Below are 22,440 nucleotides of genomic sequence, written 5' to 3'. Positions count from 1 at the left end.
ACTAATAGCGGTTCCGCTATTCTGCACCGCTATTTTGTAGAAGTCCGCTAACCGCTATCCCACTGCTATTCCATCGCTATTGACTGCATAGATAAGGAGTTATATAAGAAATATAAAAATGATAGTATATGAAATAAATTTCCTCAAGTAAAATTTCAATTTTAATTTTTAGTCAAGAATAAGGAAATAAACTACTCACCGTGTGTATGGTGAGTGAGAAAGTATTAAAGGTGGTTAAAGAGTTAAAAACTTGTTCATTAGGTTATGTGTAGTGAAGGGGCTACATCAAGGACGATTTTTAACACGTGACGTCACGTCAGTAGGGGAGGCGATTTGCATTTTAAGGTTTAGTGGTTTGTAACTATATTGCGCGTTACATCATTATATATATATATATATATATATATATATATATATTATACACATATTATTAAAAAGAAAAGAAAAAAGAAGATGTTGAGTGACAAATACATGTAGCCTCCCCTAATGTTTGCCCAAAATCGGCGGTAATGTGACAATTATTGCCTCATTACACTTTGGTCTTATAGACTAGTTAAAGTAAGCATGGTGTCAATTCCACACGAAGTTAGTCAATGTCAAAGTCTTGATAAGAGAGTTAAGAATCTATTCATCATAGACTAGTTAGAGTAAACATGGTCTCGATTCCTAGGAAGCTAGGGGACGGCCTTAATTCAAGACATAATTAAGGTTAGATTTTTAAATTAGTTCATGTAGATATTCTATTTGAATAAACAGGTCCAAAAAAATTAATGAAATAAGTACAATATGATTATGTCTAGATTTAGATTTGATATCACTATGCATAACCTGAGTTGATATTGCACCATTAAGATGCAAAGACATATATATCATTGTTTCTCACACGTAAATGATGGACAATTAACGAAGCTTTAAGCGTGCATATATCTATTAAGTGTACACACTACTAGATGTGGCAATCAGGCACTTCGTATTTAAACGACTTTAACATATAAAGCAGACATTCACGAAGTGATTATGAATAGCTCGCATTGCAACACCAACATGTGTTAGAACACTTGAATCTACTCAACTCACTAACTAGTGCAAGCAACAAAAGAATATTCACGTATGGTACAAGTTTAAAAGTCATATTTAATACATTTGTAGAACAAACCCTACAATGGATTGTGATCATGAGTGAATTAGTCTTGCATACTGGTGTATAGTGGTGAGCTTTTATTTTAGAGAGCAACTGTAACAATTTAGATGGAAGAATGCTATGTCACTATGGTTTCTTCGATTTGCCTTTGTTCTCTTGCTTCATATACTATCATTTTCAATTTTCAAATTTCTTTGGACTTGTTTGATTATTTCTTTGGTTTGCCAATATGGTTTTGTCTTGGTTTTAGTTTCGATTCGGTTAATCGACCTTTAGAATTTGTACTTATTAAGTTGTTTGTTTACGCTAGAGATGTCCAAAAAAACCGGTTTGTGACCAGTTCACTGGAAATTGAACCGAAACCGGTTTGACAAGAAAACCAGTTTCACTCAAACTGACCCAGCCCGCTAGTTTTAGGACCGGTTCCTCTTTTGAACTACCAAACCGGTTTAAGGAAAAACTGGTTAAACCGAACTGAATCTGTTCTAAACGAACTCTGATGTTCTTGCCGGCAAACCGGCCGAGGAATAATTAACAAACAAGGTTCATCTTCCTATCGCTTTCATATACAAATTCACACTAATCAAATGACTTAATAATTTAGTTAATTAGCACAGGAATGATGGATGGAGGTACAGTTAACTTGAAAACGTGGAAGATACTGTATCCTGTTTACTTGAACTCAAAGAAAACTATTGCTGAAGGCAGAAGAATCCCGGCTTCAAAAGCATGCGAAAACCCTACGGCTTTGGAAATCGGTGATTGCTGTGGCCACCTCAAAATTCCTTTTGCTATTGAGGTTTAATTTACTGTTATAGGATCGTCTGTGTTATCGAATTACATTTGAACTGGTAGCTGAGTGTGACCTAATTTGGCTTTCAATTGATCTCAGAGTATGAGTTTGATGACTTGATGTTAATAGGGCTGTAACCGAACCGAACCAAACTGAACAAAACCTTGTTCATGTTTGTTCGTTTACCATTAAACTTGTTCACGAATAGTTCATGAACGCTAACCGAACGGGAAATGTTGTTCATGTTTGTTCGTTAAGGAATTGAAGTTTTTCACGAACGCAAACGAACATGTACTATTTAAGGGGAAAAGAAAGCAGCATTCTTACTCCAAAACCTTAGACATAATCACCTTAATTAAATATAACGTTAAGCACTTGAGATATTTGGCGGTTTTTATTCTGATAATGTCAATGAAGCACAAGTTAGATTTGTTGTTAGTTAAAGAAAGATTATATAAAACAAACCGTTAACGAAACGAACAGAACATCAACAATAAAAATTATAAAATTTTCATCATCATCATCATCATCATCATCGTACTCAGTATATCCCACCAATAGCAATGCTATGGTAGGGTCTGAGGAGGGTAAGATGTAGACAGCCTTACCTCTATCCCATAGGGATAGAGAGGCTGCTTCCGGTGAGACCCCCGGCTCGATAGTAGTTTTGCATCAAGCCTTGGACATAAGGCACATAGCACTCAATCATCGGGACACCGGCTGATCGGTGCATGTGCCCTTGTCTTTCGGCTATCAACGCCACCACATGATGCCTGATTAACCTTCCGCCACTTTTAACTTTATTTTCACGAGATTAGTAAAATAACGTCAAAAATTAGTGCAATTTCGCTTTTGCCCACCCGAGGGTTCACACATATATACATTATATGCGCGCACCGCAAGCAGGGCGTAAAAATTATAAAATTTTTAATTTACAAATATAATTTTATAAAAATATAAAACAACTTCTGTTTGTGTTCGTTGATTTAACTAAACGAACAAAATTTCTTGTTCATATTCGTTCATTAATTAAACAAACGAACGTAAACAAATGGTTCACGGACTGTTCACTGAATGTTCAGTTCGTTTACAGCCCTTAGATGTTAACAATCTAGGTTTTTTATTTTATGCTCAATTTGCTAATCAGTGATTGCAAACTTTTGTGGTGGTTTTGAAGATTGATAAGGCGTATTCAAGGGACTTTATGCAAGTAGGGAGGGTGAGGGTTATGCTGAAAAGATCAGATGGGAGTCTGCACAATCCTCTTATTTCGTCCAGTAAGCATAATTATATTATGTGCTTCCATATGTTAATACTTTTGTTTTTGCTTGCATATTTGTTGTCTTGGTAAGCAGATTTGATCAAACGACTTCATGAAACATGATTGCTTTGCATTTCACTTGTATATGCAGATTAGTAGATGTAATTATTATTAATCTGTTTGAAGATTTTAGTAACTAAATTTGGTGGAATGATATTGCAGAAAAACTGCTGATGCTTCGTGTGGCTGAATTGGTTCCAAAACACCCGGGTAGAGTAAAGAAACGACAGGCTGCAACATCTGCTTCAAATGCTGCACCTTCAAAATCTGGGAGAAAGAAGAGATATGATTTAGATTATAATGTGTACCTTTTGCTACTTTGATTTGGGACCTCGCTCTTGTTTCTTCGTACAAACTGGCTTTAGTTTAAAATTGACCCTTTGGTGGTTGCTTAATTGTTAACCATAGTAGACAATTTTTAATGTTGTGGGTTGTTTTTGTATAACAAGCTACTTGAGCTTAATATGCTTGCATCCGTTATGAGTTATTACCCTGGTATGGTATATCAACTAAATTGAATGGTTTTCTGTTTTTGAGTTTGAGGTACACTGCATTCGGTTCACTAGCTTGGTCAAGCCAAATGGGTCAAAGACCATGGCTTTCCTTATTTCTTAATTTTAGTTTGGTTATGTCCAGTTTTGGAATGTGACCCTCCACAACATTGAATTGAAACGCTAAAACCTTCATCATGTTATAACCTTGTTCTATAGAGCCATGACCAAGAACCGAACCAAATATAACCCATCATTCAGGTCTAGTTACCCACTTGAGCATGCTAATATAACCGAACCAAATATAACCCATCAACTACAAATAATATGCTAATATAAAACTTATAAAATTCAAGTTTCCCATGTCTTCAAAAATACATAATTACACAGTAATACACAAAAGGGAAGTAGAAATGTAGAATAAAGAAGATCTCAACAAGAAAGTTATACCAAACCTATCATATAATCCCAAAAAGAAACCATAGTCGCTACCAAAGCTGAGAGACATCATTCAGAAAAATATGATGGAGACACCCATTGTAAAACATCCAACAGCCACCCAAGGACTCAACCGCTCACCTGTTCCAAATATCAGTCAAAAGTAAGAAACAAACCACCTTATCAAAACCGAGCGTACTTCATCAGAAACTAACCTATTCTAGCAGCCTTCCAGAAGAATCCTCGAAATCTGCATAAAACATAATAATCAAAAACTACTTTACAAAGAAAAGAAATGATAATCTTCAAAGTTACAAATGAAAAAAAAAATGTAAGCCCATAAACGAACCGAACATTCAGTGAAACTATTCAGTGGGAAGTTCATTTATGTTCATTCATTCATTTAATAAATGAACGAACATGAACAAAAAGTTTGTGTTAATTTAGTTAAAAAGAACGAGCATGAACACATGTTTCGTTCATTCATTTATGTTTGTTTACATTTTAATAGAAAATTATTAATTATTTGTATTTTACAAATTATACCACCCTAATGTGTTTTATATTTGTTCGTTTATGTTTGTTTGTGTTCGTTTACATACGTTAGATTATGTTCCTTTATCTTTGTTCAATTATGTTCGTTTATGTTGGTGAATTGTTTGTTCAGATCATAGTTATCAAATGCGTTAGGCGCAGTCAAGGCGCATAGGCCTCGCCTAGGGCCTAGGCGCAAGGAGCAAAAAAAGCGAGGGCCTAAGGAAAAATAAGCGCCCTTAGATAAAACATTTAAAACATATTATGTATATGAAAAATAATACTATTCTTCAAATAAAATAAACAGAAGCTATTATATAACATTTAATATCATCTAATGAGTGCCAAAAGTTCTAAATAGTCAAGATTCAAATGTGATTCCAAAACTTGAATAACAAACTGTATCAATATAATGCCTTTTGACTTCTCCTAGATCTAAGTTTCAATAGCCAACCCTTGCGTTTCTTTTGCTCGGCTTTTATGTTCTCATGTTCTTGGCATAGACAATGCCGAAGCGCTCGCCTATAACTAGATGCGCACTTATTGAGCCTCGCCTGAAAAATGGGCCTAGGCGCAAGAAGCGAGGGCTTTTAATAACTATGGTTCAAATTTTAAATGAACAAACATAAACGAACACGAACATGTGAATATTTGTCCGAGTAGGTGTTTGTGTTCATTTAAATAAGTTAAATAAACGAACACGAAGATGCCCTTGTTTGTGTTCTTTCAGTCCGTTTACAGGCTTAGTTACATGAGTACAGATACAAACAGTAACAAACTACTGATTATTAAATGTGTCTTTCTGTAACAAAACACAGCCACTTTTTACAAACAATTGTGTTTATAATATTAATTTCCAGATCATTAACCATAATAAAGCTCACAATTTGATGTTAATTACAAAAATTAGGGATTGCTTAAACCTAAAGAAGCAAATTAGAAATTAAAGATAGAAGAAAGAGGATAAATTTAATAATAATAATAATAATAATAATAATAATAATAATAATAATAATAATAATAATGTAACCAACGCACCCTGTTTTCTGTTCAAGTATGGTGGGAAACTGCATCTTTAAGAAGGTGCATGTGCAGATGACCAGCAAAACCACAGTCAGAAACGAATGGAAATTGAACAGCGCCGACTGTCGAAATCAAATCCAAAGCTTAATAATAAGATTAAACAATTTTATGATGATTATTACATAAATCCAGAAGTGAGCGGATCAAATTACCATTTTTATAGAGCCGTTATGATGGGGGTTCTTCTTCTTGAGCTCCGATTCAGATTTATTTCGGCAAAGAATACTGACGAAGAAAGCAAAAAACGTATTACGGTGTCGTTTAGCTAAAACTAAATGAATGACTTACAGATCAATACATCCAAATATAAAATGGTTACTATCGAATAATATTAAATCTAAAAGCTTCATAGGCTCTTGTTTTGTTGTTAAATAATATTTTATGTATATGTATAAAAGAAATATAAGTGTAGTAGAAGTTAAAACGGATATATAATTAAAAAGTAAAAAGTTAGCAACGAAGGATTTGAGTTAGGCAAGGTTGTCAGTTCGAACCCTGAGCCCATCTGAGTTTTCGTCCCACCGTGTGTTATATCAAAGAGTTTTGCTTTTGCGTTGGCACAACGATTGTCAAATGACAGTTGGCAGTATGGTTTCCTGGGGGAACTCCCAAGCCAAATTTTGAAGTAAACGTGGGCCTGGTTAAGACAACATAGCCTGACCAAAGTGGGGCATCGGAGCTCTCTAAAATGAGAGAGTGCGGTACCCTAAATACAAAAAAGTTGTCGTTCTAAAAATATCACAAATGATTTAAACCAATGTTTTAAAAACCGGTGCGTACCGGCAGGTTGAACCGATTATACTAGATTTCGGCAAGACAACCGGTATTTAGAGCCCGGTGTTTTTTGGCGGTTTGCTAAAACATCGTACCGCTGGTTTTTAGAAAAATGATGGTTTTAAAAGCAAGAGATTTTTTATATTTTTTGCGGTGCATGTTTTTTAAAAATTACTTTTAACTAAGCGGATAAAATTAAAACAACTTAACACACAAAACAATGATGCGTTAATCAACCAATTTTGTATCTTACAAATACAATGTTGGTTTCTTTACATATTTTGTAATTCATTAATTTCATATACAAAGTATAAACTTCCTATTTGACTTGATCATTGTTCACGTGTGATGTTCATTAATGTACTTTAGGTTATTTTTTTAGTTGGAGTTTATTTATATGGAAATACAGGGTAAACCATTCAACCCGATTGAACCTTTTTGTACATCCCGATTCAGCCGGTTGTATTTTTAAACCAAATCCGGTACGAGTAAAATAACGGTTTTTAAAACATTGATTTAAACTAATAATTTTAATGAGTTAAAAGCTATTGTGGATCATGGAATTAATCACAACTTGTAATAGCTTTATCAACTCGACATTCTCAATGTTCATCGAGTAATGGCCTAATTGACAAGCTTAAGGCAGCCACGACAAAGTTTCATGATGAAGAGCAATAAATGCTATTGAATTGTTTTTGGAGTGATGTAAAAGCCCGCGTCTCGACTCGTACATAGTTTGATTCTTCTTTAACTATTTCTCTCTAGTATTTGTGATTCTTGATCTCGACAGCCTAAATTGTAACTATGTGTTCTTAGTAAAAGAGATATCATGTGTTTAGGTGTCATCTTAATATAAGATTGTTTACGCTGATTTTGATAGCCACGATAACAAAGTAATGAAATCGATGATTGCATAGAATTCTTAATCAAACTAGCAAATTCTACATCGATTAAGTGGTCTCATGATTTTATGTTGCATCCTAAGTCCACAATCAACTTGGCATCTAAACATCAATTACTGGGAGCTAGTCCCTAGGATGGAGACTACCCCATGTAGAAGAAAGGGCGGGGACTAGTCCCTCAGGATAGGCGAGAGGCACCCATTTGCATGGGTGGGCTTAAAATATAAGGTGCAGGATCAACCGATTTCACCGCTGTTGCATTTCATATATAATATATTTTATGGTTTTTGAATAACCCCAAGACCTTTTAGTGTCGACTCCATATTTTTTTAAACTTAATGAAGAAAAATCAATCCATAAAGGTTGCATATGAAAAATAAACAAAAAAGCTAAAGAATTGAGTAAAGTTAAGCAATCCATGTATTCTTTTTAAATGGTTTTTGAACTCATTTTACACTTTCATAGTCATTATTACATCTACAAACCTTTATTTATCTCTCAGTTTTACCAGATGTAACGACAAACTATCATTAATTGTTAATGAATTAACCCAACTAAAACCTAGGCAACAAAAAGGGGGGCCGATACTTCAATTAGAGGAGCGACCGCTGGTTCACCAACTCCCGACTCAGCGAGTCAGCGTCACACATTCTCCAGGTCCGAAAGAACCCAACCCAAACGAAACAAACCAAAAATTTAGAGAACAAGTTAACAAACATCAGAACACCAACACGAAACTCCGTCGAAATATATTTCCGGGCCCGCCACTGCTCCCTCGCTCACCCCGTGCATTGGTCCATATAGGCCAAGTTATGGACTTGATTTGAAAACATTTGTAAACCGTGAGGGGCGTGACTGCTGTTTTCCATTCGCTAGATATAAGCCGAGAAAACCTGAATACACGCATCCGTAGGTCAAGTGAACGTCAAAAAAAGGCTACCGGAAAGTCTTATCACCGTCGCCACCGTCGTCACCGTCATCTTCCGGTAACACTTCAACCATCATTTCTATAACTTATTTATATCTCTACGAACTTCAATCAATCAGATCTATAGCCACCATAGGTTTACACGACTCCGATTTGCTATGTAATATAATGAATTAAAATTAGAATTTGAATCGGTTGATTTGTTGTTGCTGAGATTGATATTTGAACTCGATCGATGGCTGTTATCATATTCATTTCATTGGTCTATGTTTATTGTGAATTTATAATTAGGGCATTTTGCATTTCTATTTAGGTTCTGGAAACTGTAAACATTGGATCTGTGTAAATTAATAGGATTATTTAAGCTTAAGTCCACGAAACCCTAATTTTATTATCTATTTGCTCTATGTGAGCTGTGCAACAGCAAAGTGTATAAATTATGGTAGTTCACATTTGATGTATAACAGAGAGGATACTTGCTATATTTTTCTTAAGATTCATATAAATTTTAACTGATTCACATTATCAAATATTAAAATATCAATTAGAAAATTGCAGTCTTTTGTGCATATGCATAAGACTATGCGTTGTGGCAAGCGAGCGAGTGGCGCGAGTCACGTCGGCCACAAACACCACAACACCCTCGCTTCACCACTCGCCGCGAGCGGGCGCCGCGACCCTGGTTGGGCTAAAGGAAGAAAATTGATGGGTTGGCTTGTGAATGGATGAATTCAGTGGGCGTGAACGACAACGGGGTGAATTTGAATTCACCGGTGGCGCGACCGACAGGGGTTGAAGGGTTGGGTCCAGTCAGCGCCACGCGGCACAATATGATTGGATGAATTCACACGTCGGCTTCAACGACAACACATAGTCTAATGTGTTTGATAATTGTTTTATGCTAACTTGATTTATGTGCTGTATGGCATTCGGATTCCGGACATTCTACTACTAATTGCATTTATAGAGACCCTTGGGATTGTTACAGAGCTATATATATTTATTTGGATCATTAAAAGCCCATTATGCATCTTTTTAAATACATATGTTTCTGTTTAGAGGTGCAGACTGAGTGACTTGGGTTTGGTAATAGGTGAGACTGGTAAAAATTTTACTTTGTCTTTCTCAATTAGGGAGTAAAAACTCTGCGAAATGTGATATAAATGTGTGAGTGTGTGTAATAAACATATGGCGATACTTTTACAACTTGTGTTAGAATTTTTAAAAGATTGCTTCAAATATTAAGTGATTCGTATTCGCAATTTCGTATATAGAAAAATTGCAGTGCATTGTGCATGTGTATTTTGCTATTGACTTGTGCTAAGTCGATTTATGTTCTGTATTTATAGAGACCTTTAGGATTGTATAGAGCTATATATTAGATCGTTAAAAATCTATTATGCGTATTTTAAAAGAGCCTACTTCATAAAAAGAGAAATTTGTTTATTAAACGTTCAACTCTCGGGTCCGTCTTTGCTCATTCTCGGTTCATCTTTTCTAAGTGGATAAGTTTTTGTTAGGGGTAGTAAAGTAGGCATTTGAGTCATGTTTGGACCGTTTGGTAATGGGTTAAAGTGTTAAACTGAATAAGTATTTAGTTTGTGGCGAAAGAGGTGGAGTTGACCCATGAACCCTCTATTAATTTTTTTTTTTGTAACTGTATGAATAATTAATGTGGTAAATCATTTGTTCAAGACTGTCTTATGCATTTTGAATACACTTTGACCGACTTTGACCCATTCGACTCACACCACCTTTGTCATACTTGTATATCAAAGTAATTTATTCAACTTTTGGTTATGATAAACTGGTTTTTATGTTTTATTGGCTTTTGATTATAGAATTAAAAATGGTGGGTGGTAGAGTTGCTCATCCGGTCTTGAAAGGCCCTAGTGTGGTTAAGGAATTGATCATCGGCTCAGTGCTTGGGTTAGCTGCAGGTGGTTTATGGAAAATGCATCACTGGAATGAGCAGAGAAAAACCAGGGCGTTTTATGATCTTCTAGAGAAGGGCGAAATAAGCGTGGTTGTACAAGAATGAAAAGCAAAAACATTTTCATCTCCTTAATGTTTAAATTCCAAGGCTTAAGTCAGAGATAATGATACTCTGGAAACTTAAATAAGTTTTTGTATTGGATTTGTGATGTTTCTTAATTTTGTATTGTTGAAGTTGCTATTGTTAAAATCACTTCATTTGCCTTTTGCAGGCAAACAATAAAACATCTCAGCCTATATCATTATAAAAGCTTTTTTCAATACATTTTTAATGATTTTATGAACAGAATAATTACACTGCTTTATGTACATATATATTTATTGGATCTGAATATTCAGTACTTTGGTTCTATAACTTAAAAAAGTTGTCTATATGACACTATCTCTCACTCTTATTCTTCTGTATGCTAAGGAATGCTTTGAAAAGGTTTCTGGTTTTCTTGGAGTAAAGTTGGATATCTTTTCTTCTTTCCTTTTCAGAGTACATTGAATACGACCGCCTCGCCTCTGGCTGATAATGTTGTGTATCAGGGCTGACTGATCGATAAAGAACCGACTCAGAATGCCTGACCTGAGAGAATGGACTAACTGATCCAAAATGCCCGACCCGAGAGATTGGACTAACGGACGGATTAGAAACGGATCCCGAACGCTTGATTCTGAACCGGCTCGGTGACAGTGACTGCGATCGTTTTTCTGGTTATCAGGTAAACTTTAATCAGTACATAGTATTTGAAGGTCAAAATAGTTGGGTAAATGAAAACAAAACACTTTGTTCATCCCACCTAATCCTTTGTTTGGTGTAACCTTTGCAAATGTAAAATCAACCAAGTCGGGCCCGGATTCTTTTACATCTCTTCCTCTCCTGCACCGGAATCTTATACAATGACACGATTAAAATGAGTTGAGGGACTTCAGAGAAACAAAGGAACTTTAGTGACTTTCACGACACAATTGGGAAACTTGGCGACTATTCTATAAAGTTACCCTATATTTTATTTAGTAACAAAGTTACCTCAAACTTAGTGATTCGGCCTTCGTTTTCACCGCTTCTACACCTTCAGAAAACTGCCCGTCTGTAGTTTTACAACAGTAAGTGTCTACCATTATGTTAGACTACATGTAGTGGTAAAATTAGGGGTGCCAAACATGTGATGTGGCTACCAACTTGTCCGCTAAAAACATTACGAGACCTTCAATTCTAGCGCCATAGAGTTTCTCCGCCAACCCCTTAACGAGCTTTACTTGGGTTAAAGCATTTATTATTTGGCAAAAGAAATTGATATGCTATTAATATTGTTTAGAGAATTGTGGCAATTTCCCCCACCGCACTTCAACGAATGTCATTAAATAAAATAAAAAATTACTTATTACATAATGCACTTGCCACACACATGTAAATTAACTCTATAATTTTCTCATACTTTATAACAAAATGGATCAACGACCTAACGGATCGTATAGAGACTCATAACCGGATGATGAAAGATTATTTTAAGAAGAAAAAAAGTAGGGACACGTATGTAAATTTTCGAGTGGACTTTGTAGAACATCTATGAAACAATTACAAAATTGGCAATTGGCGACGACGATGACAAGAGCAACGGTGAGAAAAACAACAATGAGGAGAGAAACAATTATTAAAAATAAATAATTGCACTATATATATTATAAATAAAAATAGTTAATTTCCATTAAAAAAACAAGAGCGTGAATTTCACATATATAATTATTCTGAATATACAATATGCTTGTAACTTTTGCTTTATTAAAACATTCTAGTATTTTATTGTGTGACTTTTTTTATTTAAATTATTATATTTATTGAATAATAAATATTAAGTAAATAAAAAATGATTAAATAATAATTACAATTAGTTAAAATCACTACACTTGATTTAGAAGGAGACTCTAGAGAAATTATGTTTGCTTATGGGGCACCTATGAGGCACTTTAACTAAACAATTAGCCAAAACCATTACACATAGCCTTAGTAACGAAATCACAAAAGTAAAACATTTTAATAACCTGGTAGCAGATACTGCTTATGATACTTGGGTGTATGTATCACTAACGATTGTTGCGAAAGACCCTCGTGGTGGCTAAACGTTTGACACGTTTGCATCCTCTGCACAATCTCAACAAAATCACACACGAAAATTTGATACATAACAAAACAAACAAGATAACTAACCCACCTGTTTGATGCATAAAACTCGAAAATTTGTTTCGAAAGCTTCATCAATGTTTTCATCTAAGAAACTATTGACTTTAGATGTCACAGAGCCCAAATGGTCAATGGTGCTTATGAGAGCTTTCGACACGTAATCTTTCAAGCTTTCTAGCAACCTGAACCAAGATTAAAGTGATAAATTAGTTGGAAATTATTAACTAAGTCAAATTAGCAAAAACATTACACTTACAAGGGATCATGATTGGTTTTATGGTACGTGTCTTCGAAAAACTCGGCAGCTTTGTATAGTTGACTTCTTACATTCCTCAAATCCTATAAGCAAAGATCATAATATGTTTGTATATAATGCAACAAACTTAAAAAAACAAAAAAAACAAAAAAAAAAAAAAAAAAAAAAAAAACCTGTAGATTATCAGCAAAGATTAAACTGCGTTGCATGAAGATTTCATCATAATTTGATGGTAGATGAAGATCTTTTACAGGCTCCATGGATACTTAAACACAGCTAGCTAGAAGAACACAAAGATTTGATTCAAGAATTTAATGTTTTAGTTGTTCTTGAAAGGGTTTATTATAATATGTCGGCTATAAAGGCTGAAAAGATGGGTGGAAATGGACAAATTAAATGAGGATTAATATTTAATAATAAAAACAAAGGGTGGGGCTCGGCCAGAACGACCATGACCTTGGTGGCTCATGTATGGTTGGTTTTGGAGGCAAGGGTAGAGGTGCACAAATCGGTTTTTTTGAAAAAACCGGTTCGGTTATTAACCGGACCGGTTTTTTTTATCCAGAAAAAAACCGGTTCGGTTAATAACCGGACCGGTTATTAACCGGTTTTTATTGCTGAAAACTCAAACCGGCCAAACCGGTTTGGACCGGTTTAAAAACCGGTTAGAACCGGTTATTAAACCGGTTTTTTATAACCGGTTTTTAATAACCGGTCTAACCGGTTAACCGGTTTTTTTTTTTTTTTTTTTTTTTTTTTTTTTTTTTTTCTTTAGGGTTTAGGGTTTAGGGTTTCGTTGTTAGCATTCTTTGCTTGGAAGATTAAAAACACATAACTTTCATTTATAGCTTTTACATTAAAAATACAAACATTAAATCGTTATCGCATATTCGTAACTCAAAAATACAAACATTAAAGAATGCTTAGACACGATTACATTAACAAGTTGATGTTTGTTACTCATTTTCTTCGCTACCCGATCCCGAGCTATTCCTTAGGTAATCGTCGTACGCGGCTTCTTCATCGGTCATTGGTTGAATGTGTCCTTGATTGACCTCGTCTTCATACAAGGCCGCCTCATAGTCCATTTCCCCCTCGAGTGAGCGTTGATGTTGTGCCCTGTCTAAAGAGTCCAAGTAATCCTTGTAGCAAATCGACATCTCTACAGCTGCTGGAGTGAGTCGAGTCTTCCTAATCGATATAACCCTGCCAGAAACAGAAAAAGCAGACTCCGAAGCTACCGTGGAAGCTTGGACCGTTAGTAAATCTTTGGCCATGGCGGCGAGGATCGGAAACTCATCCTCCTTACCTCTCCACCAAGCCAGCAAATCAAGACTTCTAAATTCATCCGGAGTCATGTGTTTCACAAAGTTGGTACCACCATACCTTCCAAGTTCACTGCTTGGGGTGTTTACCCTTTGACGTTTACCGGCGTCTTCCCAAATCATGTAGTACATCCCCATTTCAAGGTCGGTTTGGGATTGGGATTGGGCAACAGCTCTTAACGAGTCATGAATTTGGGAAGACGACCCGTGTTTTGTAAGGTAAACATCATACATGTTTGCCAATGTGGTGTTGAAATCATTCTTTAAAGTTTGGCTATAATAGGGGTTTTGATCGTCGTTTAACCCTAGCTCATCACAAATTTTTTCTATTAAAGCTTCAACACCACCAACATTGATGCAAGGGTTTAACGCAGCCGCACAGGTCAAAACAGCGGGTAGTTGTTGAAAATATTTTATAAATTTTTCTTTCATTTTTGCACCCATATCAAAATAAGGTGCACCCCTACAATGAATTTCAGTCAACTTTGTGCACATGACAGCAATTTTTGGTAAAGCAATGGGGCTTGTTGGATAGTAAACCCCGGATAAACTAGTTGTGCAAGATTTAAAAATTTGAAGAACCTCCGTAACGATCTCAATCAATAACCAGTTTCTAGGATCGTACGGTGCACATTTACCCCTACTTGACATTATTTGATGAAACGCAACTAGTGATTCTTTTTGTTGGATGGCTTTCTCAAACATATCACAAGTCGAGTTCCATCTTGTTGGACAATCCCAATTGGGCCCCAACCATTGACAATTAGCTTCATCACAAAATTTTTTGTATCTTGAAAATGTTTTATTGTTGCTAAAAACATCTCGTAACATTCTTTTAAAATTGTTTCTTTGCGTTTCGATCACGTTTAACCCATCTTGCACGGCCAAGTTGATAATATGTGCAATGCATCGGCTATGAAAAAACGCTCCATCACAAATAGGTTTATACTTTAATTTTAAATGGCCAACCGCGGCCGTATTGTTGGACGCGTTATCAAACGATATTGAAAAGATTTTATCTTCAATCTTGTATTGTCGAATGACTTTATCCAAGAGTTTAAAAATATTTCTACCCGTGTGCGGGTAATCAAACAATTGAAACGCAACGGTTCGTTTCATCATTTGCCACGACCGGGGGTCAACCCAATGAGCCGTCACACAAATGTATGAGTCGGGCGAACCATTAGGTACCGACCACACATCCGTTGTTAAGTTCACACCAGTTTGTAAGTTTGAAAAGTATGAAATTAGTTCGGATTTAGCGTTTTTCCATGCTTTAAGCATATCTCTTCTAAGGGTCGAACGACTTACGTGTTGGTAGCGTGGTTGAACATACTTTTGCATCATCTCCGTGAATTGAGGGTTGTCGAAGTGGTTGAAAGGAAGTGATTGTTGAATCACAAAGTTGCCAAACTGTTGACGTACCGCTTCAAGGTCGTACGTAAACACCGTTCCTTGATTCGTCATCTCCGGCTGCGAACTACTTCCGGATTCGTCCTTCAAGACCTTGCAAGAGGGCCTTTCTACATGAGCTCTTAAACTGGAGTTTGCTTCTTTGTTATAAAACTTCAAACAATGTTTGCATCTAGCTTTTTGGGTTCCGTTAGACATTTCGCATAGGTCGAAATGTTGCCAAATATCTTGGTTTCGTTTCGTGGGGATGACCCGAACGACGGTTTCTCCCGTGTTCGAGGCACCCATGTTGACCGATGAAGCAGCACTTTGGGAGGCCATGATAATCGACTACGAATTAAGAGTGGTATACTCGAGTATGAAATAAACGACTACGAAAGAAGAGCGTTTGGAGTTATAATCGCGTATGAAATAAACGTTTAGAGCTTTTGGAGTTGTATAATCAAGTGTGATCTAACCAATACCCAACCTAAACTATATATAGATGTTTGTGGGGGTAAAAAAACCAAAAAAACGGCTAAAAAACGGGCAAAAAAAAAAAAACGGCTATAAAGCCGTTTGGTAACGTTCGAAAACCGGTTTAACCGGTTAACCGGTTATTAAAAAACCGGTTAACCGGTTTTTTTATAACGGCTATAAACCGGTTATTTTAAAAACCGGTTAACCGGTTTTTTAATAACCGGTTATTAAAAAAAACCGGTTTTTTTTATAACCGGTTATAAAACCGGTTTTGGCTCCAAAAAGTATAACCGATACGTAAACCGGTTACGTAAACCGGTCAAACCGGTTTTTAAAAAAACCGGTTTTTAAAAAACCGGTTTTCCGGTTAACCGCCCAAACCGGTTCCGTAACCGGTTTTTTTGAACACCTCTAGGCAAGGGTAACATTTGCAAAATAATGGCATGTTTGATGGTGGGGCTTTAACTAACAAAAAATATAACGTTATGACTTTAACTAACGAAAAATATAGTGTTACGTCACTGTCATGTAGAGGGAGGGACAATCAGGGATGTTTGTTTTTCTAGAAAAGGTCTTCTTGACCACTAATCTCTGCTAGGGGTGTTCAAAGTCGGATATCCGAACCTTTTGGGATAGTGGATTACTGGATTTCACTATTCGAACCCGAATCCGAAATTTCGGATATTGTGTTTGTTTTTCAGAAGGACTTTAATTAAAAAGTATATTGGTTTTTAATAATCCCAATTATTGCCTTTTGGTCACTACTGGTCTCGACTAATGAATTGGCTACTAATGGTCCCAACTTTTAAAGTATTTGTTTCTACGTTCCGCGACCAACATAATCCTAACGTCGTTAGTTTCAGGTAGCCGGAAAAATGGTTTTGGCCAGAAAACTCAATTTTTTCCCCGAAAACTCAATTATCGGAATCGGTTGATGGTGCTCAAGTGGTGGTAGTTGATTAGCGGTGAGTCAATTGGCGGTGGTTGCGGTGTTCAGGTGGTGTTTTCCGGCAACAAATATGAATTTTCCGGCCAAAAACGTTTTCCTGGCGACCTGAAACTAACGACGTTAGGATTCTGTTACTCGCGGACCATTAGGAACAAATACTTTAAAAGTTGGGACCATCAATGGCCAATTCATTAGTTGGGACCAGCAGTGACCAAAAGGCAATAGTTAGAACCATTAAAAACCAATATACCTAATTAAAAAAGGTCTGTGCGCCATCGTTCTGAAACAGACTTGGAACATGAGCTTCTAAGATCTTCTAACCTATTCCCATCTCATATCATATCATTAACACCAAACTCTTTTCATCGAACACTTTCATCAAACCCTAGCAACCTCTCCGCCCCTTTTCTCTCTCCACCGTCACACCTCCGACGCCCTTCCCCGTGTCTCCGTCAGCTGCCCTACACTAATGCCGGCCACCCCACGCCACTGCCGCCCTCCCAGCCGCACCTACGCCCCTTCCCTTCGCCCCCCTACGCTAACGTCGGCTGGCCACGCCACCACCGCACCTCTGATGCCTCCCTACCTCACGTCTGCCGGCTCCGCCGCCCTACCGCACATCCAGGTAATGGATTGTTAAATTATTATTAGTTTTTAGAAATTGATTTGTTGTATTATTTTTATTAGTTTTTTTTGTAGAAATTGATTTGTAGAAATTGATTGTCGAATTCTTATTAGTTTTAGAAATTGATTTGTTGAATTATTATTAGTTTTTTAGAAATCAATTTGTAGACCACCACCAGTTTATTTTACCAGTCTACAAACATTAAAAAACAAACATTCTTCTTCTTGCAGAATGCAGATGTTTGGTCCACCTCTTCTACTACAGATGTCTGCAGATGTAGGGGTGTTCAGATTTCGATTCGCATTCGAAACATTCGAAATTCGATTTGATTCGAATTCGATTATTAAGATTCGAATTCGGTATTAAAAAATTCGAATTCGATTCGTATTCGAGTATATTAATCGAATACGAATTTATGATTTATTATTCGATTCAAAATTCGAATTCAAATTATATATACATATATGTATATATATAATATTTTTTTATTTGTGTCAAATCCATAAATAATAAATGTCCATTACAAATTATTAAATCCAATATGCCATATTATTGTTTCCTAGCCTATACTAATACGGGTGTTATTTATTTCTCGTTTTGAATATTTTGAATTTATACTATTTGTAGTTTAGTTTTGAATTTATTATCATGTGGTATTGTAGCTACTTTAAATTTATATGTTTCTTTTGTAATTATGATTATGGTTTTCAAATTTTTTAGCATAGGTAAACTTGAGTTAGATTGTATTTATTCGAATGAAAATCGAATTTATTCGAATTCGATTCGAATTTCAAATACGAATTCGAATCGAATTTCGAATTGGGCATATAATACGAATACGAATCGAATAGTTCAACTTATAATCGAATACGAATACCGGCAAAAAAAACAATTATTCGGATTATTCGATTCGATGAACACCCCTATGCAGATGTATCCGCAAACTGTAGACATTTTACCTGTAAAAAACAAACAGCACCTCACTAACAAAACTCTCAAATGGGTGTAATGGTTTAACTAAAGACATAATTTATATTTTAACGCTTTTTTAATATACAAATTGTGAATGAATGATATGATTGGTTAGAAATAAACCTCGACCCACGCACAGCCCCTAATGTAGTCGCTTCCTTTGCGCTCCTTTGGCGCCCCCATGCTTTGGATGTGATGGTGTGTATCGCCGTCTTTAGGCGACATGGCAGTTGGTTAACGTTCACTACACATGGTCTAATATCAAATTTGAGAATAAAATATTGTTGTATCCAAACACAATTAAAGTTGAAATGACAGCTTCTATTTATGATTATGGTTGAACTGGGTGGGTTGTCTGGGGGGGGGCGAAGTTGATCAATGATTTGACTTGTTCCATGTTTAATTGCATGTGAGGAAGGATACATACAATTTATTAGACCAAAAGCGATGTTGTTATTGTAGGCGTATTAGCAAAATAAATGCGTCCATATTCCATAGCATATAGATATCCAAAACATAAGAAAAGGACCACCAAAAAGTTTTTTTTTTTTGGAACGATCAACTAAGTAACGCCGGGTATTTCGTACGCGGCCCCCATTGGCTAAAGGTAGCCCGAGCCGACCACGAGTCCGGACGGACGGAGCCCCTAGCGGTCCACCTATTGAGGGATTCCCCGGATAAAACCCGACCCCCACGCCCGCCAAATGGCACGACAGCAAGGAGCCGGTAAAACCGGATGAAATAAGGACTCGAACCATGTCAAGCCAAAAAGTATTAAGTTTTAAAAGTTCATTTTACTTATAATAATACATATGTGGAGATGGATACAGAAATTTTTTGTATTGAGGGCATAATACGAACTAGTGGGCAGTGGCGACAAGGCAGAAGATAAGAAGTCGAGTGGTGTCTGGGACCTAGAAGATTGATTCACGATGGCAAGATGCATTTAAAAATGAAAATTAACCGATTAGGATTGGTTTTAATTGGTATAGGCCTTGGGCAGGTTTTGGAGAGTGAACATTTAGACTAAAACAAAGAAATTAGGCTATCTAGTACACGAGTCAGGTTATTTTACAAAGGGAGACAAAAATGAGATGTAAGGCCCCGAACCCGGTGACCCTACTTTAGCGTCGGATTTACTCATAAACACAGTTCTTCAAATCAGAGTTTATTAAAACTTTTCGCGAAATATAAAACATCAATCATTTGTTACAAAACATTAAATCTTTTCTTTGATACCATAACACAAAACTTTATATTTAAAACATCTTTACTTCTTTCTTCAGATGCCAGCCGTTCAATCCATGCCGTGTGTCATCCTCATGCTAACTCTATAATCAGCTCACCTGCGTGCATACTAAAAGTCAGCTACGCTGAGTGAGTTCTAGTTAATCGAACGCCATACAATACATACACATACATACATATCCGTAGATACATATCCATACTTCACTAGTTACCCTTCTGTTCTACATACATACTTGCTACCATACATACATACATATCTACAATCACTAACCTCAGTCTACCGAGAGTACGTTCATAGTTCACCGTCTATACCTGTACTCAAGGTCGTGAACACGTACAAGGTTCGCAGTCCTTACCTATGTTCACCATTTATGGTACGTACAAGGATCGCGGTCCTTCCCTATACCATAGTACATCCACAACACGTACAAGGTTCGCAGTCCTTCCCTATGTTGCAACCTAATTCATAGCACGTACGAGGTTCGCAGTCCTCCCCTATGCTACAAAATCAGCACGTATAAGGTTCACAGTCCTTTCCTATGCTGAAATACATCCACAACACGTACAAGGTTCGCAGTCCTTCCCTATGTTGCAACCTAATTCATAGCACGTACGAGGTTCGCAGTCCTCCCCTATGCTACAAAATCAGCACGTATAAGGTTCACAGTCCTTTCCTATGCTGACACCTATCTACATTACGTATAAGGTTCGCAGTCCTTATCTACGTTTATATATATCATCTACTTCATGTATAAGGCTCGCAGTCCTTAACTACGCCATCACCAGCCGAGTCTATGTCCGACAGAAGCTAGAGGGATTTGTCATCCTAACTTACTATGTCGAACGTAGAACTCACATGCCATTCGTGTACCTAAATACACATACTTACATTATAACATAAGAACACTCTAGGCATTCTTTACCTCATTCATTTAACAACCATACCCCTTGTCGTTACGTGCAATATCCGAAGATCGTTCACGCCCCGACAAGTATTCATTTGAAATATTCATACATCTACGATATATAATATTCGTACCTTTATTTTTAACCTGACAGTACGCGCAATATCCGAAGATCGTTCGCGTACCGACAAACAATCATTCATATCTATCACACATATCACATATGACATACACTTATCACTTAGGATAAATGTATTAACAACACATCGAGTATGCACACAGCCCCGAAAACATAACAAGGAATGGGGCTAGAAACTCACCTGAACACGGTTACGTTCACCGTTAATCGTAATCCCTTTCTTCAGCTGTGCACGGCTGACTGTATAACAAGTACACGTATCAAACAACTATCACTACTCATATCATCTTTCCAGTCTTAACTATTACCCACAACGAACGGGGGTCCGGGGGCAGCGCCCCTGGCAGCGGGGTCTAGGGGCGGCAGCCCCTAGCAGGGTCCAAGGGGCAGAGCCCTTGGCTGGGGTCGAGCTGCCAGGTCAGCTTGGAAAAATTTTATTTACATTAACTGTCTTAACACATTTTCCATTAGGTTTTTAATTTATTTTCTAAGCGAACTTAACTTTAGGCGAAGTTAAACCTTAAGCGAACTTAGCTTTAAGCGAAGTTAAACCTTAGGCGAACTTAGCTTTAGGCGAAGTTAAACCTTAGGCGAACTTAGCTTTAGGCGAAGTTAAACCATAGGCGAACTTAGCTTTAGGCGAAGTTAAACCATAGGCGAACTTAGCTTTAGGCGAAGTTAAACCTTAGGCAAACTTAGCTTTAGGCGAAGTTAAACCTTAGGCGAACTTAGCTTTAGGCGAAGTTAAACCTTAGGCGAACTTAGCTTTAGGTGAAGTTAAACCTTAGGCGAACTTAGCTTTAGGCGAAGTTCATCAGGCGAACTTAGCTTGCAGGCGAAGTTCATCAGGCGAACTTAGCTTGCAGGCGAAGTTGTCGTCTGCAGGTTCTGTTCGCTCTTAAATCCTTCGTTCCTTAACCAAATAACTCGATTTAGGTACCCATGGAATCGTCTGACCAGCGCCTACAAACCCCAACTATCAAATCGACCTAACATCGATGTTTAGAGGGTGCGATTTAGGCATATAGGTTACGGGTCCTTTTTATCAATCGATTAACCCATCAAATCATAACCATTTTCAGTAAGTTTAGCTTTGTTGGAATCGTTTTACCATACAAACTCAGATCTACCATTTCTCAAATCAAACCGAACCTATACGAACGATTTCTAACCATAAACGTACCTTGAACGAGTCGACTTACGAACACGAGCTGGTCGTGTTGCTTTGGTTCGTCACGACGATCTAGCACCAACTAACGTTTACTCTCTCTCGGATCCTGCTCGTTTATGGTGTGTGTGTTTTTGAATGTGTAGAGATTAGAATGGAAAGAGATGAGGTTTAGGGTTTTATGGTGGTTTAGGGGATATTTATATCCCTTAAAGCCCATGGACCTAAGGCCCATTCTCATTTAACCCATCTCAATTAATCTAACACTAGCCCGACTCATACCAACTCCTACTCTATTATTTATTTCCCGAACCCGAGTCAACTTTCCCTCTATTATTAAGTAATATAATTAATATCATTTTGGAAATTTCGGGATGTTACATGAGAAGGATTTATAGCCACACAAAAAAAACC

The 22,440-nt window shown here is 36.8% G+C and overlaps 4 protein-coding genes across 4 annotated transcripts; 2 read left to right on the top strand and 2 right to left on the bottom strand.

Annotated features, from left to right (window-relative positions):
- Nucleotides 1-1,760: 1,760 nt before the first annotated feature.
- LOC143555152 (signal recognition particle 19 kDa protein-like) lies at nucleotides 1,761-3,651 on the top strand. The gene is made up of 3 exons (XM_077044766.1): nucleotides 1,761-1,940; nucleotides 3,112-3,211; nucleotides 3,418-3,651. The coding sequence occupies exons 1-3, from the start codon at nucleotides 1,761-1,763 to the stop codon at nucleotides 3,576-3,578; spliced, it is 441 nt and encodes a 146-aa protein (XP_076900881.1). The 3' UTR covers nucleotides 3,579-3,651.
- Nucleotides 3,652-4,239: 588 nt separating this feature from the next.
- Nucleotides 4,240-8,482, bottom strand: LOC143555164 (uncharacterized). The gene is made up of 5 exons (XM_077044774.1): nucleotides 8,434-8,482; nucleotides 5,954-6,072; nucleotides 5,757-5,863; nucleotides 4,400-4,434; nucleotides 4,240-4,325 (listed from the first exon to the last, which is right to left on the bottom strand). The coding sequence occupies exons 1-5, from the start codon at nucleotides 8,480-8,482 to the stop codon at nucleotides 4,258-4,260; spliced, it is 378 nt and encodes a 125-aa protein (XP_076900889.1). The 3' UTR covers nucleotides 4,240-4,257.
- A 1,733-nt stretch (nucleotides 8,483-10,215) lies between these two features.
- LOC143555144 (cytochrome c oxidase subunit 5C-1) lies at nucleotides 10,216-10,494 on the top strand. The gene has a single exon (XM_077044759.1). The coding sequence runs from the start codon at nucleotides 10,222-10,224 to the stop codon at nucleotides 10,444-10,446; it is 225 nt and encodes a 74-aa protein (XP_076900874.1). The 5' UTR covers nucleotides 10,216-10,221; the 3' UTR covers nucleotides 10,447-10,494.
- A 285-nt stretch (nucleotides 10,495-10,779) lies between these two features.
- Nucleotides 10,780-13,116, bottom strand: LOC143555142 (protein ABIL2-like). The gene is made up of 7 exons (XM_077044758.1): nucleotides 12,997-13,116; nucleotides 12,824-12,906; nucleotides 12,599-12,749; nucleotides 12,429-12,528; nucleotides 11,416-11,476; nucleotides 11,186-11,265; nucleotides 10,780-11,096 (listed from the first exon to the last, which is right to left on the bottom strand). Exons 1-7 carry the CDS (start codon nucleotides 13,081-13,083, stop codon nucleotides 10,780-10,782), a joined length of 879 nt encoding a protein of 292 aa, XP_076900873.1. The 5' UTR covers nucleotides 13,084-13,116.
- Between the last annotated feature and the right edge of the window lie 9,324 nt (nucleotides 13,117-22,440).

Source organism: Bidens hawaiensis, unplaced genomic scaffold, assembly GCF_021521415.1.
Source record: "Bidens hawaiensis isolate Kalapana, Puna unplaced genomic scaffold, B.hawaiensis_p1.1 tig00018002_1, whole genome shotgun sequence".
Taxonomy (NCBI): domain Eukaryota; kingdom Viridiplantae; phylum Streptophyta; class Magnoliopsida; order Asterales; family Asteraceae; genus Bidens; species Bidens hawaiensis.
Note: the sequence above shows the minus strand (reverse complement) of the source record. Positions and strands in the feature narration are given on the sequence as shown.

Bases quoted from the DNA above. Each gene is read 5' to 3' on its own strand.
- LOC143555152 (XM_077044766.1), top strand. From the start codon at position 1,761: ATGATGGATGGAGGTACAGTTAACTTGAAAACGTGGAAGATACTGTAT. The intron at 1,941-3,111 runs GTTTAATTTACT...GTGGTTTTGAAG, and splicing joins AAATTCCTTTTGCTATTGAG to ATTGATAAGGCGTATTCAAG. The intron at 3,212-3,417 runs GTAAGCATAATT...ATGATATTGCAG, and splicing joins CAATCCTCTTATTTCGTCCA to AAAAACTGCTGATGCTTCGT.
- LOC143555164 (XM_077044774.1), bottom strand. From the start codon at position 8,482: ATGATGGTTGAAGTGTTACCGGAAGATGACGGTGACGACGGTGGCGAC. The intron at 6,073-8,433 runs GTGATAAGACTT...TCATTCATTTAG, and splicing joins CGGTGACGACGGTGGCGACG to TTTTAGCTAAACGACACCGT. The intron at 5,864-5,953 runs GTAATTTGATCC...TGATTTCGACAG, and splicing joins ATAACGGCTCTATAAAAATG to TCGGCGCTGTTCAATTTCCA.
- LOC143555144 (XM_077044759.1), top strand. From the start codon at position 10,222: ATGTTTTATTGGCTTTTGATTATAGAATTAAAAATGGTGGGTGGTAGA.
- LOC143555142 (XM_077044758.1), bottom strand. From the start codon at position 13,083: ATGGAGCCTGTAAAAGATCTTCATCTACCATCAAATTATGATGAAATC. The intron at 12,907-12,996 runs GTTTTTTTTTTT...CTTTGCTTATAG, and splicing joins TCTTTGCTGATAATCTACAG to GATTTGAGGAATGTAAGAAG. The intron at 11,097-11,185 runs GTGGGATGAACA...CCTGATAACCAG, and splicing joins TACACCAAACAAAGGATTAG to AAAAACGATCGCAGTCACTG.